Here is a 17,569-nt window from a genome sequence, read left to right as displayed (position 1 = left end):
GGAAGGGGTAGAGAGAGGAAGACACAGAACCTGAAGCAGGCTCCAGGCTCTGAGCGGTCAGCCTAGGGGCCCGATATGGGGCTCCAACTCATGAACCACGATCACGACCTGAGCCGAAGTCAGATGCTTAATCAACTGGGCCACCCAGGTGCCTCTCTAAAAGTAAGATTTCTGATTGTCCCATATTTATACATAATTTTTCTACAGAAATAAGCTAAGGAGAAAAGGAAATACCAAACTCTAGTTTAAAATAACTAGAAAACATTATCTGTATAGTAGCTTCTCATTTATATTCCAACTAGCTGAACATTTCAGACATTATTTAATTTCAACAGACTACCCTTATTAGACTTTAGAGTCTTACTCTGCATATTTTAATATCGTGATTAATGCAATTTTATATATATTGATAACTTAAAAAAATTTTTTTTGAATGTTTTTATTTTTGAGAGAGAGAGACAGAGCGTGAGTGGGGAGGAGCAGAGAGAGAGGGGAGACACAGAATCCAAAGCAGGGTCCAGGCTCTGAGCTGTCAGCACAGAGCCCAATGCAGGGCTCGAACCCATGAACTGAGAGATCATGACCTGAGCCGAAGTTGGTCGCTTAACTGACTGAGCCACCCAGGTGCCCCTATATTTGATAACTTTCAGTTTTTCATATACAGAAGAAATGTTTTATTTTCCTGAATATGTTCCACAAGTCTAGAAGTTCAAAAGTCAACTAATTGTACATATTAATATAATAAAATGACATTTATATATGGAATTCTTACTATTTTAAGTATTCATTGTATTTTTTTAAAGTTTGATTTTGAGAGAGAGAGAGAGCACATGCACATGCAAGCAAAGGAGGGGCAGAGAGAGAATCTCAAGCAGGCTCTGCACTGCAGCACAGAGCCCGACGCAAGGCTCAATCTCGCAAACCGTAAGATCATGACCTGAGCTAAAATTCAAGAGTCAGATGCTTAACCAACTGAGCCACAGGCACCCCTTAAGCATTCATTTCAGAAAGATGACTTAATGAGTTTACTAAATTGCATCACAAGCTTATAAATGTTCTAGGTAAATAAAGAGGGGGAAAACAGAAAATCCATACATAATATCATATTTGTAAAAACATGAGGATTAACCAAGCACTAGTTATTGAAGAATGGTGTTATTTCATGGAAAATACAGTTTTAAAGGTATGTTCTGCTGTGAAATGGGTAAGTGGTGAAAGTCAAATATACTTGTGAAATTCAGAAATATTTTTATTTGCTTTTAACGAAAGTATACTTAATGACTGGTTTCAACAAAGAAAGCTATACATAAATTTGCAATTTTTTTTTTTTTGGCTGAGAAGTTCTGTTCATTAACTGCTATGTCTCCACTGTCTGTCTACATTTTCCAACAAGATCAATATTACCATTCATCTTGTTTTCCAATAACTTTATTATAAAATAACTACCTTCTATAATTTTTATTTTGAGCTGTGTTCTATGAACTACAATTTTGTTATTAAATCCATAATCATTTATTTAAAAAATATCTTATTCAACATAGTCTGACCTTAAATTAAAATGTGACTTTAAAATACAATAAAAAATTGCATATATTTTAATATGCACTTATATGTGTAGATATATAAATATATTATGATATGTAGATATATATATATATATATATATATATATATATATACACATACACACACACACAGAGGGAGTTGGGTACACTTGAGACTATAATTTCCTAATCCACTCATTGTTAAACAAGAAAAAAATTAACGTATCATAAAAATGCTAACTCTACTAAGCCTACTGCCTTATTTAAGTAGCTACTTAATTGTATTTAAAGTCCAAAGAATAAACAGGAAAAAAGAAAATAAACAGTTGTCATTTTCCATGTTAAGTAACAGTTTCCATGTTACTTACAGTTCTCTAATTTATACTCATGTTACAAACATGATATGTATTTTTTCAAATGCTAAACTAAAACAGTAATTATTTCATTTTTTTAAGTAAAATAACACAAATAATAAAATCATCTAATAATGTAAACTAGATCTAGACATGATAAATGATTCAACTCTAGGCTAAGATTTGTTGCCTCAAGCTTGGAAATCTGTAATGTTTAAGTGTAAACCTAAAAAAGTTATCATCCTAGAAGCATATAAGAAATAGAATTACAGTTAAATTTCTAATAGCAATGGACAGGATGTTGCATACCTATTGTGTCAGCTTTGCTAAATCTTCGAGTTACAACATTGTTCATGTTTCCATTTTCACAGAGCTTCAATTCTGTGAGATATACTTCTACTTTGCAGTGCTTTACAAACATACCCTGTTCAACCACCTAAAAACCAAAGGAAATCAGTTAGCCAAAGCTCAATATATTTCACTGTCTCTAACAGCAATCAATATATATCTCTAAAGAGGCTTTAGAAAAAAACTACGGATCTCCAATGAAAAACATCTATTAAGAACTGTCAATATAAAATAAAAGATACTAGATAGTTTGAAAAGCAAGAAACATATTTGGAAATTTTAATATTTAACAGAATATGAATAATCATTTTAGATATTAACTGGTAGTTTGGAAAGGCATTTACTGATCTATGAAGATATTTTGGTATACTATAAATAACAAATACATTCAATATTTATAATGAGAAAGTTTACCCCAAATGTAAATACAGCTCTGATTAATTATCCAGACCTACTTCTAGCTTTTAGTACTTGAGCTCTAGCAGAAAACCTTTAAATATGATAAGTTTTATAAAATCTCAGCAGCAGCTAACTCTATATGTTAATTCACTCTATATGTTAAATCCTTTAAAATAACTCCAAATTACTGCTGCCAAAATATTCAGCTATGGTCTGTAACTGATACGTTAGTTTTCCATCCTAAGATGACTCTGTTTGACCTTTATATACGCCCTTAGTAATTCTATTCAACAAATGGAAAAAAAAAGCTGCTAAACATGCAAACAACAAAGCAAAAAAGGAGTAAAAAAAAAAATATATATATATATATATTAGGGTCACCTTTTAAATAAGTATATTTCCTTTTGATCTTCTAAAGGTTAACTGTAGGATTTCAGTCATGAATACTGTTTCTGAAAATAGTAATCGGCCTGATATGTGATACATTAGACAAATATGGCAAAAGGGAGGCTCCAAAAGACTGTTGTACTCACAAGCTTAGCATCAGTTCAGTAAAGGACTTACAAATTTGTCTTTCACTTGCAGGGAAGTTGTTTTAGATCAACAAATTCAAATGTAGCTTAGCTAATATTTAATGTCCAATCCAACACTAATTTTTATGATACTCTTTCATTTATATTCTCTTAATTATACTTGTTATATTCATATTTCTAAAACAGGCCAACAGCCTGCATCTCTCCATCTTTTAATTTTACAAACTTACAGTCTCTTAACTAATGAAATTTGTTTTAAATTCCTTTTGCTTATTTATTTTGAGGTTAAGAATGTAACAAAAGATATCATATCATTTAATTTTATAGGATTACTGGTAGCTATATTTAAGAGGAAAAATTAGAAATCAAATATTCCTGTCAATCAGAAATTTCCACTCTGGGACTCTAGTATCTGAGTGAGAATCCTAAAATAGTATTAATACTAACCACTGGCAGGTTGCTAAAACTGAGGTGGCTATAGGCCTCATTTTTAGGAGGGAAAAATGGAATGACCAATAATAGAATAGGGTAATAGGATAACAAAACAGGATAAAATAACAAAAAAGAAAATCCCTCATTATGATTTATATTGAGACATATTTTCTTCTAAATAAGCCTATTCTTTAAAAAATGAGAATTTTAGTAATACCAATAGATATTTTCCTGGAAAGAATCTGGTGATTCAACTATCAGAAACTCATTGTAAACAATGAAAACAAAACACCAAGATTATTTCAAAATCCACTTTATTGGGTTTCAGGATTTTTCTCGTCATTTTTTTTCTTTTCTCCAAAACTATCTTATATTATTAAAACCCTCATCATCAGTACTCAAAATACTGTTATATTTTACTTCCAAAAGTAGTGTAATAAAAAGATGTTCTTTTAAATAAATGTGAGTTTGTCCTCTCAACTGTTTTTATTTGAAAGAACCATACTATATGAATAATTAAAGCTTGAATACAGTAGCTCCACTGCAGAGAAAAATAATTAACATATTTATGTATGTGTTATTACGGTTTTATGTAGATTATTTATTTACATAACATCTTATTTATATTTATTTATATAAAGTCTACTGCCTTATTAAAAATGCACAGAAAATAACCATTTAAAATAATGACTATGAAGACTGTGCAACAGGAAGAAACAGGCTCATAAAAAACAAGGTATAAAGTTATATTTACCTAATTATTATAAACATTAAAATATATATTTGAAATTAAGACTGCAATGTGAATATTCAAAAGCAGTAGTTATGTTTCAGAATTAGAGATAACCACGGAAACATTTTTTTCTAAGTGAATTATGTTATGTTAATATGAATAAGAAGCAAATACAAGATGAAATCTGGCTCCCTGTCCAAAATTTAAAACTTATGGCTAAATAAAAGTAATTCCATTAATTGATATCCACAACAAAGGTAAAATCTCTTTACTAGTGAGGGAAATAAAAATTTATATTGAATTAAAATAAATATAATTTCTATTTGTTCATTTTGCTGTGAATATTAGCATTTTCCCCCCTTTGGAAACAGCAAGTGATTTCTAAGGAAATCTGGTATCTAAAACAAGTTGATAATACGGCCTAATGGACACACTTATTATTTTTGAGGAGTTGGCTGCATTCATTTTTGTAGCACTTACTGAGTACTATGCTTATCCTAGTGGTAAAAACAGACAAGTAGTGAAGTCTAACAAAATTTCAAAATCATAGGTGTTAATACATAAAAAAATCCTACATATGATATTCCATCCACAAATATTTCAGGACTTATTTCTTCAAAAACAAGAAAACAAGGACTCAGGACCATAATACCACATCACACCTAAAAAAAACTTTAAAACTAGGGGCGCCTGGGTGGCTCAGTTGGTTAAGCCTCCAAACTTTGGCTCAGGTCATGAACTCATGGCTCGTGAGTTCGAGCCCCACATTGGGCTTTGTGCTGACAGCCCACAGTCTGGAGCCTGCTTCCAATTCTGTGTTTCCCTCTCTGTCCCTCCTCTACTTAGGCTCTGCTTCACTCTCTCTCTCTCAAAATGAATAAACATTAAAAAAATTAAAAAAAAAAACTTTAAAACGAATCTTTCATATCAAATATCCAGTCAATATTCAAACTGCCCCTACTGTTTCGTTTTTAATATACTGTTTGAATCAGGATCCAAATCAAGTCCATACACAAAAGTCTCTAAAATGTCTTTTAACTGCAAGTTCACCATGCATTTTTTTATTCTTGCAATTTTTAGTAAAACTACTTCATATTCTTGCAATATTCAGTAAAACTACTTCAATGAGATACATTCTAAATAAGATGCATAGTTATCTAGTTGCCCCTCTTTTTGTGATGTTGGTAGGCATTAATTAACCAGTGCTGAGATCAGGGATGGGGAAACTATGACCCCACAGGCTACATCTACATCTGACTTGCTATCTATTTTTGTATAACATTCTACTAGAACACAGTCATGCCCATTCACTTATATATCATCTATGAGTGCAACCAAAACAGCAGAGATGAATACCTTCCAGAGACTACCATGGCTTGCAAATATTTACTATCTGCTCTTTACAGAAAAAGTTTGGTGACACCACCCCCCACCCCAAGCATTATTTTATTTTTGATCAGTCTTGCCCGGACTCATCTTCATTTTACTGATCCAATTTTACTGTTCTTTATGAGCCAACTTTGTTCATTTAATATAGGTTTTTTTCTATTTTATGTTATTGTTTCTTGATTAGGCTTAATTTCCTTTTCATAACTCCTTGAGACAAAAGATTTTGACTTCTTTTCTAATATAAGTATTTAAGTTAGCACATTCTAAGAATGGCTTTAGTCATTCTTTCATGTTGTGTTATTATTATTCAGTTTAAAATGTTTAATTTTACTTTGTATTTCTTCTTTAAGGATTACTTTACAAGTATAATGTTCCATTTCTAGATAGCTAGGAGATTATCTAGTTACCTTTTTGTTACCAACTTCCAAATTCCACTGGGGACAGAAGTCACTGAATAATTTCTAACATTAGAAGTGTATTGGAATTTGCTTGATGGCCCCGCATATGGTCAATTTTGGTAAAAATTCCACTCAGGAAGAATCTGTATTCTGCACTAAGTGCAATGCATGTCAATTAGGTCATGCTGTTTAACCACGTTGTTCAAATCTGCTTCCAAGCTCAATCATGTGGTTGCTGGCAGTTCTCAGAACCTCTCCAGCTGCTGGCAGAGAATTTAACTCCTCATTATGTGAGTGCCTCTATAGGCTGCCTGCATGGCAATATGGCTTCACTCAGAGTGACTGATCCGAGAGAGAGTGAGTGAGTGAGTGAGTGAGCGAACGAGGGAGGGAGGGAGTGACAGAGAGCACACGCGTGAGTGCACACACAAAAGAGCACTTCCCAAGTTAGAAACACCAGTTATCTTTTCTTTTAGAAACTAATCCCAGAAGTGACATACTATCACTTCTGCCATATTTTACTGGTCACACAGACTAACTTTGGTACAACGTGGGAGATTACACAAGAGTATATAAGTAACAGGAGGTGGCAGTCACTGGGAAGCTTTTTGAGGCTGGCTACCATAGTCCACTCTCTGGCTCCCAGTAAGTCACAGTCCCTCCCTACAACATGCAAAATACATTTAATCCCTGCAAAGCCCCCATTAGTATCACCCGATTATAATATCAACTCCAAGTTTAGAAACTTGTCATCTATATCGGATCCAGGTACGGATAAGGCCTTGGATATAGTTTCTTAAACATCTTGGGTATAGTTCCTCTTTATCTATAATCCTGTGAACTACGATATAAGTTTTCTGCCTACCATACACCCTAAATAAAATGGTGGGGCATACAGAAGACAATTTTTTAGATATTCCTGTTAAAAGGGATGGGGATGGGGTAGGGAGAGAAACAAAGGAGTCAACGGTCCATGGAAATTCTGAAATCCACCTGGGCAAATACTTAAAGTTCCTTGATCAGGGCCTGAAAATGACTCTTTACAACATTGTTTGTTTCCTGAATCACACTTTTTTTCATGAAAGTTAGCACATGTGTGCAGTTGAGTAAATTCTTAGTCTGACCTCTGCTTGTAGAAGTCTCAGAGATCAAAGGCCTCTTTGATCTTAACACTGTTTCTGTAGTCCAAGATGGTAGCAGTTCGTGAAAACATCACAGGTCTCCAGTGGATCTCACTGGAGTCTCATTCCATTAGACAAAAGTCACATCCACAAATGTCCTCTAGATATGTCCTATCTTGGGTTTACGCTGAAAGCCTGAAGGGCGATGCTCTTAAGCTTCTTAGAAGCTCCACTGTTCTTAGAAGCCACATATTGAAAGGAAGTGTGAAGTACACCCTGAAATTCTTTAAAGGGCCTTTTGTCTGAACAGTATTGTGAGGTACCACCTTTGACTTCTCTGAGGTCTTAATAAAGAATTTTACAGTTGTACTCTTGGCTTCAACTTTCGTTCATGCTTTCCTGAGAGTGACTTAAGTTTGATCTTTGCTTGGGAACACATCAGAGTTTCAGCATTGTCATCTGGAGAGGCCATCAATCTTCCAAACCAGGAAGTCTTGGCTCCTTTTTAACAGCCCTGTCTTTAGTTTCTCTCTCCCTTCTCACATGTGACTATATGAAGCACAAGAAGAAACCAGGCAGTACTTCCAATATTTTGGCATATCATTCAGCTCATTAGATATTTTTTTACCTTTCAATTTACTGCAGTTGACAAATGCTGCTAAACTTTCTGCTACCTTACAACAAAGATCACTTCTTCTGGGTTCCATTAAGATTTTCCTCACTTTCCTGTGAGTCCTCACTGGCAGCCTCCTCAAAGTCTAAAACTGTGCTATCAATTTATTCAAGACACTTTAAGCTTTCATTAATACTCATAATTTCTTACAGCTTCTATTCCCTGCCTGGTTCTAAAGCCACACCACACTTCAAATTTTGATAAGGCAGCACACTATTTCCAAAACTACCAAAATTAGTTCTTAGTTTTCTTTTATATACTTTTTTGTTTTGTTTTGAGAAAGGGAGAAAGAGAATCCCAAGCAGGCTCCACGCTCAGCGGGAGCCCACTGTAGGACTACCACAACCCCAGGACCACTACCAGAGGAGAAATCAAGAGTCAGACGTTCAACTGACTGAGCCACGCAGGCATCCCAGTTACTAGTTTTCTAGTGCTGCATAATATATCATCCCAAAATTCAGCAACTTAACATTAGTTCACATAGTTTCTGAGGGTCAAGAACCTGGAGCAGCTTAGCTAGGTTGGTCTGCTTGGGGTCTCTTATGAGATTAAGGTCAAGCTGTAGGCTAAGGCTTCAATTATCTGAAAGCTGTAATGACACTGGAGGATTCACTTCTGAGGTCACTCACATGGTTGTTAACAGGTCTCCATTTCTCTCTATTGCCCAGAGATCTCAGTTCCTTACTATATGAGCCGTTCCACAGGCTGCCTGAGTATGCAGTTAAACTTCCCAGAACGAGAAATGACAGAGTGCAAGAGGGTGTGTGCACCCAAGATGGGAGCTGAAGTGTCTTCTATAATCTCATCTTTTCTATTTTAATGAGGTATTATTGAAATGTAACATTAGTTTCAAATGTAAAACAATGATTTGATATTTGTGTATGTTGTGAAACATCACTACAAAAAGTCTAGTCAATGTCTGTCACCCTATATAGTTAGAAACATTTTTCTCTTGTGACAAGAACTTTTAAGATCTACTCTCTTAGCAGCTTTCAAAAATGCAATACAGTACTATTAACTATAGTCACCATGCCACACATTACAACCCCATGACTTACCGATTTTATAACTGGAAGTCTGTACCTTATGGATCCCTTTACCCTAAAATCTAATCTTGAAAGTGACACATCCACTTTAACTTTTGCCATGTTACTGCCACAAGGGACTACCCAAGGATATGGATATAAGGAGGTTGTCTTGGAGGCTACTATCTTAACTTATATACTAATATGATGTATTTTAAGTTTATGTATATATTCATCCTAATAAGATATTACTACCATTTTAAATAGTCTGCCTTAAGATTTATTCACAATATTTACTTTTGTTAATCTACATTTTTTCCTGGGTATCCAAGCTTCCATACGGAATAATTTTCTTACCATTCTGAAAACTGCTTTGTATTTCCTTTAGTGCAGGTCTGCTAGTAACAAATTCTATCAATTTGTTTATCTGAAAATAGCTTTCTTCACTACCCGAAGGATCCTTTTCTGAAGGATCCTTTCCTTGGATACACATTCTAGGTTGGCAGTGATTTTCTTTCATCATGTTGAAGATGGTTATTGTTATTTTTCAGATTTCATTTCTTCTGAGAAATAATTTCTTTGTTTATTCTTACTTTGAAGGTAAATAGACCTCTTTTTTGGCTGTAAGAGGAATATCTTTCTGCTTTTGCTATTGAACATTTTTATTGGGTATGGTTTTGTTTGTATTTTTTTGAGCATGGGTTTGTTTCACAGCATTTGATTCTGTAGCATGTTACCTTCCACTGGTTTTAGAAAATTCTCAGCTATTATCTCCAGCACTACTTCTTAAAATTTTGTTGTTGTTATTTATTTTTGAGAGAGAGTGTGAGCAGTAGAGGAACAGAGAGAGAGGGGGACAGAGGATCCAAAGTGAGCTCCAAACTGACAGCAGTGAGACTGACGCAAAGCTCAAACTCACAAACCACGAGATCATGACCCGAGCCGAAGTGGGACACTCAACTGACTGAGCCACCCAGGTGTCCCACCTCCAATGTTACTTCTATGCTGTTCTGCTTTTTCTCTCCTTCTAAGAGTCCACTTGTATGTATATTAAACTAATGTACTTTGCTCAAAGTGCCTTTGCTTATTTCTGTATATTCCATCATTCAGTGTCTCTAAGCTTCAATCTGTATATATTTTTTTAAAGTTTATTTTGAGAGAGGGAGGAAGCAAGAGCATGAGTGGGGCAGGGCAGAGAGAGAGACAAAGAATGTCAAGCAGGCTCTGTGCTGTCAGCACGGAGCCCGAGGCAGGGCTCAATCTCACAAAATCTGAGATAATGACCTGACAGAAGTCAAGAGTTGGACGCATAACCAATTGAGCCACCCAGGTGCCCCAAGTCTATTTATTTCTACTGATGTTATCAGTTAGTTTACAAATTTTCTCTTTGGTTCTGCTTACTGTTTTACCCAAATACTGATTACTTACTTAATTTTTTTCATATTATTTTAGAATTACAAATTTTATTTGGTTCTTAATAGTTTTAGAATTATATTTAATTCTTAACAGTTTTGAAGTCCTTCAACGGTCTTATTTTTAAACATAATAAGCACAGTATTTATTTATTCATATTTATTTTAGAGGGAGAGTGTACGCATGTATGCACAAGTGATGGAGGGATGGCGGGGGGGTGGAGAATCTCAAGCAGGCTCCACGTCCAACATACAGCTGGACTACGGGCTCGTTGTCATGACCATAAGATCATGACCTGAGATGAAATCAAGAGTCAGACGCTTAAGTGACTGAGTCATCCAGGCTCCCCATAAGCACAGTATTTTAAAATTTCTGTCTGATAATTCCAGGGACAGAGAGAGAGACGGAGAATCCCAAGCAGGCTCCGTACTGTCAGCGCAGGGCCCGATCCCACAAACTATGAGATCATGACCTGAGCCTAAATCAAGAGCCAGACGGTTAACCAACTAGGCCACCAGGCACCCCAAGATTTAATTCTATACCCAAACCACCAATATACACATACAAATTGTTAATATAGCAACTCTGTAGCAGTTCCAAATAAATCCATGTATGGTTTGGTCTACTACAGGTCTATACGCTTGTGTTACCTAATTTGTTTTTTTAATTGTTTCTGGGTTGAAAAAAAAAAAAAGATAAATAATTATATGCTCAGAGATTCTGGTCCCCAAACTCTTCCTTCCTCTCTTCCCCCTCCCTGCCTGATACACTATTAAATACTTGTGTAAGATTGGCAGACCTACTTTAAACATTCGGTATTCTGTTAAATGACAACACCCTTACTTTCATAAATGACTTTTTAGTTCCAAAAAGTAAAAACAATGGGTCTTTTTTTTTTTTTTTTTTTTTTTGACAGAGACTAAGAGAGAGAGATGGAAGGGAAGAGGGAGAGGGACAGAATTTTCAGCAGGCTCCATACCCAGCATGGAACCTGACACAGGGTTCAATCTCACGAATGTAAAATCATGACCTAAGCCGAAATCAAGAGCTAGAGGCTTAACCAACTGAGCCACACAGGTACCCTGATAATGCATCATTTTTAATGTTCCTAAACTCTAACTGTAAAACTTGCAGCATAGTGGTTAAGAAAACAGGCTGCCTAAGTTTTTAAACTGATGTGACTTTCTAAAAGACCCTGAATCTATCTCTGTCCTCATTTCCTCATCTATAAAATGAAGGTAAGAATACGTACCCTACAGAGCTTCCTAAACAAAAATGTGAACTGTTGGAGAAAAATATTTTTATTCAGTTATGCTTAATACATACCTTTCGTGCTATTGGTTCCTGACCTTCCATCAACGTGTACCAGCTGACAAGTTTATTCCAGCCCTCAGTTGGCAACAGTATGTAATCCAATTCATCAATAAGATGTTCCTTAAGTGACTGGGCATCACCATCTGCAAAAGAAAATAGTAAACTTGATACGTAAAAAGAAACAATAGTACATATATCTAATACTATATAGTGTAACTATGATAGATTACTTAAATTCATGGAGACTAATTTAAATATTTAACCAATGAGTTCTGAAGAAAGCTCTGAAGAAATTCACATATAAATCTACATGTTTCAAAATAAACTGTTGCTTTAAAAAGTTTCAATGTGTACCAGTAGTCAATGAACAGCATTTAAAGACATAATTTTTTTATTAAGCTCTTAAAAAAAATACTAAGGTGTAATCTTAAAAAAATACCAAGGGATCTGAAAGAAAAGTGTTTCCCCAATATTTCAAGTAGCAGATATTCCTCACGTGGTAAAAGTGATCATTCTAGCATTAGGTGATGAAGGAAATTCAGAAGCAAATCAATAACCTTTTACAATGACTCCAAAGCATATAGGCTGGGAACCATGATGGAAATCAAAAAAGGGCACCTTGAAAACCAAATCATTACTCCAGAAGGCCCATGATCTACGTTCCTCCCAAAATCTAAAGTAGAGGTAGCTGTTCTGATGTGGTTCTAATTCTATAATCATTTTCAAAATTCTGGTTAAATTGAAAACTTACTGCAGGGCAGACCAGAGATCTAGAAGCAAGAGCATGAGTTACACCTGTATGACAGCTCTAATCTTAGACTCATTTTTTATTATCTGGTCCTGTTACCTGAATTTTCAAAGTGCAGAAACAAACACATATAGTTCATTGAATTACACACAACATAAAGATTTTCTCAATCTGAGCCAGTCTTAAACTAACAAACATGGTAAGCAAAATTGTTGTTAGTAGCAGCTCAGTGAGAACACATATTCTTAATTAGACATTACAATATAAAACAAGAAGCAGGAAAAATTCTGAAAAGATTAAAAGCAAGTTATTTATTCCATCTAGCATCAATCTATGGTCAGAGAATCACACTGAACTTTGAGAAAACTTTCATGTAGAGAAGAAATGGTAAAACTCTAAGTTCTATAATACAAACTTCAATCGCAGATGCAAACTAAGCATTAATTTTTAAAACCTTAGTTGTAATTCTAAATTCTTTATGGAAACTGATCATTTGGAACATATTTTCAGAACCTGCTGAAGGTGAAAGAGACTTACACATTGTAAACACCTCTATGCATCATATCCTATGAGACATACTACAGGAGACAACCATGTTATCTCAGTTCTCAAAGCAATCCTGTAAGATAGGTATCTCCATTTTAGATTAGAAAATATTTTCAGGGAAACTCAGTAACTTTCCCAAGATCATACATACAGAAAACTGCAGGTAGTATGAAAGGTGTTACTATAGAAAACACTGTTAGGTGACTTTTCAAAACAGTATCATGAGGTAGATATCTCCAAATTAATGAGTAAACAGATTCCAGTACTGATTAACTCGCCAAAGGTTACACATACAAATTGGACTCAAACAGACTGGTTTACTTAAACATCCATTTTCTTTCTACTATTGACAGATTGCCCTCCAGAAAACTTAGGAAAAGAAAAGTTTAAAAATTAAGACTTTTAAGCTGTTTTCCACAATAATTCAAGAGTTTGAGTAAATGATTTTACTATGTACCAGAATCAAATAGTAACTTTATATGTAGTGGACAATATTTGTTACTTCTGCAATTACTGACTCATAATTGATACACAATAAATTGCACATATTTAAGGTGAACTATTTGGTCAATTTTGACAGATCAATACAAATGTGAAACCACCACCATGACCAAAATGATGGATAGATTCCTCCCCATTAAAGGATTCCTAAGAGTCCTTTGTAATCTCTACTTTCTGTTTATCTAAGTCTACTGTCCTGTCCCCCAAAAATCACTTACCTGTTTATCCATATTTTGCAACTATAGACTAATGTGCACTTTGTAGTTTTATATGAAAACTGTCTTTTGTTACTACAGGCATTTTCTAGAATCTCATGTAAAAATTATATATAGTGTTTTTGTTTGGCTTTCTTTACACTGCGTAATTATCTTAAGAGCCATCTATGTTTCTACATATTAATACTTCACTGCCAGCACAGAGCCTGACATGGGGCTCAAACTCATGAAACTGTGAGATCATGACCTGCGCCAAAACCCAGAGTTGGACGCTTAACCAACTGAACCACGCAGGCGTCCCTATACTTCATTCCTTTTAATTGTTGAGTAGGATTTCATTATATGGATATACTATAATTTGTTTATCCAGTTAGCTATTGATGGGCATTTGGGGTTGTTTCCGATTTTCTCTATTACAAATAACATTGCTATGCACATCTGTGTATAAGTTTTCATATGGATATATATTCTCATTTCTTTTGGGTAAATATGTAGGAGTGGAATGACTGGTTTCTATGGTAAACATGGGTTTAGGTTTTTAAGAAATTTCCTATTTCCAAAAACAGTGTATAGAAGCTCCACTTATTTCACATCCTTGTCAACACTTGGGTATCATTCTTTTAAATTTTAATCATTTTGATACACGTATCAAACAAACATACACATACACATTTGAAACCTCATTTCTCTAATGACTAATGATGCTGATAATCTATGCAATTATGCAGTTTTTGAAAACTCCATTTTCTTTTGTGAATCATCTGTTCAAATCTTTTGCCTATGTTTTCCACTAGGTTTTGCTGTATTAATATAGTTTCAAGAGTTCTTTATTCTGCATACAAGTCTTTTATCAGTTAGGTGATCTGCAAATACTTCTCCCACACTGTGGTTTGTTTTTTCATTCTTAACATTTATCATTTGAAGAAGATTTTACTACTGAGCACAGGTTTTTTTCTTTTATCAGTTTGCTTTTCGTATCACATTTAAGAAATCTGCCTAACACAATGTCACAAAGATTTTCTCCTATTTTTTACAATTTATATGATCTGTTTTATTTTGTATATAATGCCAGGTATGGATCCAAGTTCAGTTTCTTGTTTTTTTTGTTTTTTTTTTTTTTTTTGCGAACAGATACCTAAAGCTCAAGCTCAAGCAGTATGTTTAAAGACTATCCTTTCTTTACTGAAATCCTCTTACATCTTTGTTTAAAATCAATTGACCACATATGTGTGCATCTACTTTTGGATTCTCTAATCTGTTCAATTGATCCCTGTCTCACACCGTATACGAATATTAACTTAAAATTGATCAAAGTCATAAATGTAACAGCTAAAACTATAAAATTCTTAGAAGACAACATAGGTGTAAATCTTTTATGACCCTGGATTAGGGAATGCATTCTGACACCAAAACCACAACAAGAAAAAAATATAAATTGGATTTAATCAAAATTAAAAACTACTGTGCTTCAAAGACACAAGAAAGTAAAAGACAATTTACAGATTGGGAGACAATTTTTGGAGATCATATATCTGATAAGGGGCTAGTATCCAGAATATATAAGTAACACTGAAAACAGAAAAATAAAAAGCCCAATTAAAAAATAAGAACAGGATCTGAACTAACATTTCTCCAAAAAAGATACATAGACAGCATAGATAAGATACTTAACATCATTACTCACTAGAGAAATACAAATCAAAATCACAATGAGGTATCACTTCACACCCAGCAGGACGGCTATAATAAAAGGACAATGTGTTGGCAAGGATATGTCTGACTCTTGATTTCAGCTCAGGTCATGATCCAAGGTTATGGGATCGGCCCGTGTGAGGCTCCATGCTGAGCATATTTTCTCTCTCTCCCCCTCTGCCTCTCTTGCTGTCTAAAATAAAATAAAAATTAAAAAGATACAATTGGGTTTTTAAATAATCGTCTTATATCCTATAAACCAATCTTATTTATTACTCCTTAGAAACTTTGTTTTTTGTAGATTCAATCAAATTTTCTGGACAACTAGGCATAGTTACCTGTGAATAAAAGCAGATTTATTACTTCTTCCTATACAATCTGTATGCTTTTTACCTCTTTTTCTTGCCTTACTGCACTGGGTGGAACCTCTAAGGTCAGCTGAAGACCTAAATGGACACTCTTGCTTTTTTCATGTTACCTGTAGGTTTTTTGTAGAAGCCCTTTACGAGGCTGAGGACACTTCCTTCATTTTATTCTTTTATCTTACATATTATCTTTAATTTTTTTTTAATGTTTATTTATTTTTGAGTGAGAGAGAGAGACACAATCTGAAGCAGGCTCCAGGCTCTGAGCTGTCAGCACAGAGCCCAATGTGGGGCTTGAACTCACAAAGTGAGATCATGAACTGAGCTGAAGTTGGACGTTTAACCAACTGAGCCACCCTGGAGCCCTGATGTATTATCTTTTAAATATATTTTTCTATATGATACATATATATATAAAATATATATATATATGTATATATGTATGTGTGTATATATATATCTTACACATACATACCCATTTCATTGTTGGACTTTATTTACTAAACTTCTGTTTAGACAACATACGTAGACAAGAGTTTTCTTTGGATGTCTGTAAGATTTTGGTATCAGGGTAATGATGGTTTCATAGCATGAGTTGGAAAGTATTAGCTTCCAATTTTGGAAGAGTTTTGTAAAACAGGTATATATAAATATGTGGTGGAATTCACCAGTGGCACCATTTGGATCTGATGAGTTTTTCTGTGAAAAATTTTAAGCTACAAATTCATTTTCTGTAATTGATACAGGGCTATTCAGGCAATCTATTCTTTTGGAATGAGCTTTGGCAGTTTCACTTTTTTTCATCTGGTTTGTTGAATTTAATGATATAAAGTTCGTAATAATTCTTTATTGCCCTTTTAATAGTTGTTGATTCCGAACTGGTGTTACCTCTCGTGTTCTGATACTGGCAATTGTGTCTTTTCTTTTTTCTCTTTTTTTTTTTTTTTATGTTTGTTTATTTTGAGAGAGATACAGTGTGCATGTGTATACATAAGAGTAGGAGAGGGGCAGTGAGAGAGGGAGACAGAGAATCCTAAGCAGGCTCCTGCTGTCAGCAGAGTCTGACACAGGGCTCAATCTCTCAATTTCACGAACTGTGAGACCATGACCTAAGATGAAATTAAGAGTCAGATGCTAGTCAGAAACTAGATATGGACCCATTTTATTATTTCACAAAGAACGAGTTTATTTTTCCTTTTTTATAATTGACATATCATATTATATTTGTTTTGAGAAGAACCGATTTTTGGTTCATTGATTTTTTTTCTCTATTTTTCTATTCTCTAATTTCTGTTCTGAAATTCTTTCTTCTAAGTTTAATCTGTTCTTTTTTAGTTTCTTAAAAACTGTCGCTGATTTGAGAGTCTCATTTTCTTTACTGATATATTATTTATGTATTATATAATTATATATTAATACAGTCACTCCAGCTTTCTTTGGATTAGTGTTAGCACAGGTATTACTTTTCTATATGCTGTATAGCAAACTAATGCAGCGGCTGAAAACCATAACCCATTTACTATCTCATAGTTCTGTGAGTTAGAAGTTCAGGGGGGCTCAACAGACTTCTCTATTTAGGGTCTCATAAGGCAGAAATCAAGACGTCAGATGGGCTGATCTACTAACTAGAGACTCTGGGGAAGAATTTGCTTCCAAGCTCATTCAGACGGTTGGCAGTATTCAGTTCTTCATGATGCCAGGACTGAGGTGGTCTGTTTCTTTGCTGGCTGTGAGCCAGGGTCTCTCTCTGTTCCTAAAGGATCCCCTGCCTTCCTTCTCACATGGCCCCTTCCATTTTTAACCAGCAATGATGTACTGAGTCATTCT

At 34.5% G+C, this 17,569-nt stretch overlaps 1 protein-coding gene across 3 annotated transcripts in view; it reads right to left on the bottom strand.

Annotated features, from left to right (window-relative positions):
• Window positions 1-17,569, bottom strand: part of USP15 (ubiquitin specific peptidase 15) — a 119,581-nt gene that overhangs the window by 77,023 nt on the left and 24,989 nt on the right. For all 3 annotated transcript variants that reach the window (XR_003970435.1, XM_030323094.1, XM_030323095.1), the window contains exons 3-4: window positions 11,688-11,818; window positions 2,207-2,333 (exon numbers count right to left, since the gene is read on the bottom strand). Coding sequence is in view for 2 of the 3 variants with exons in the window: in XM_030323094.1 (XP_030178954.1) it covers window positions 2,207-2,333; window positions 11,688-11,818 (258 nt within the window). In the remaining variant the exon portion in view is untranslated. The remainder of the gene's footprint in view (window positions 1-2,206; window positions 2,334-11,687; window positions 11,819-17,569) is intronic.

This window comes from Lynx canadensis, chromosome B4 (assembly GCF_007474595.2).
Source record: "Lynx canadensis isolate LIC74 chromosome B4, mLynCan4.pri.v2, whole genome shotgun sequence".
NCBI lineage: Eukaryota > Metazoa > Chordata > Mammalia > Carnivora > Felidae > Lynx > Lynx canadensis.
Note: the sequence above shows the minus strand (reverse complement) of the source record. Positions and strands in the feature narration are given on the sequence as shown.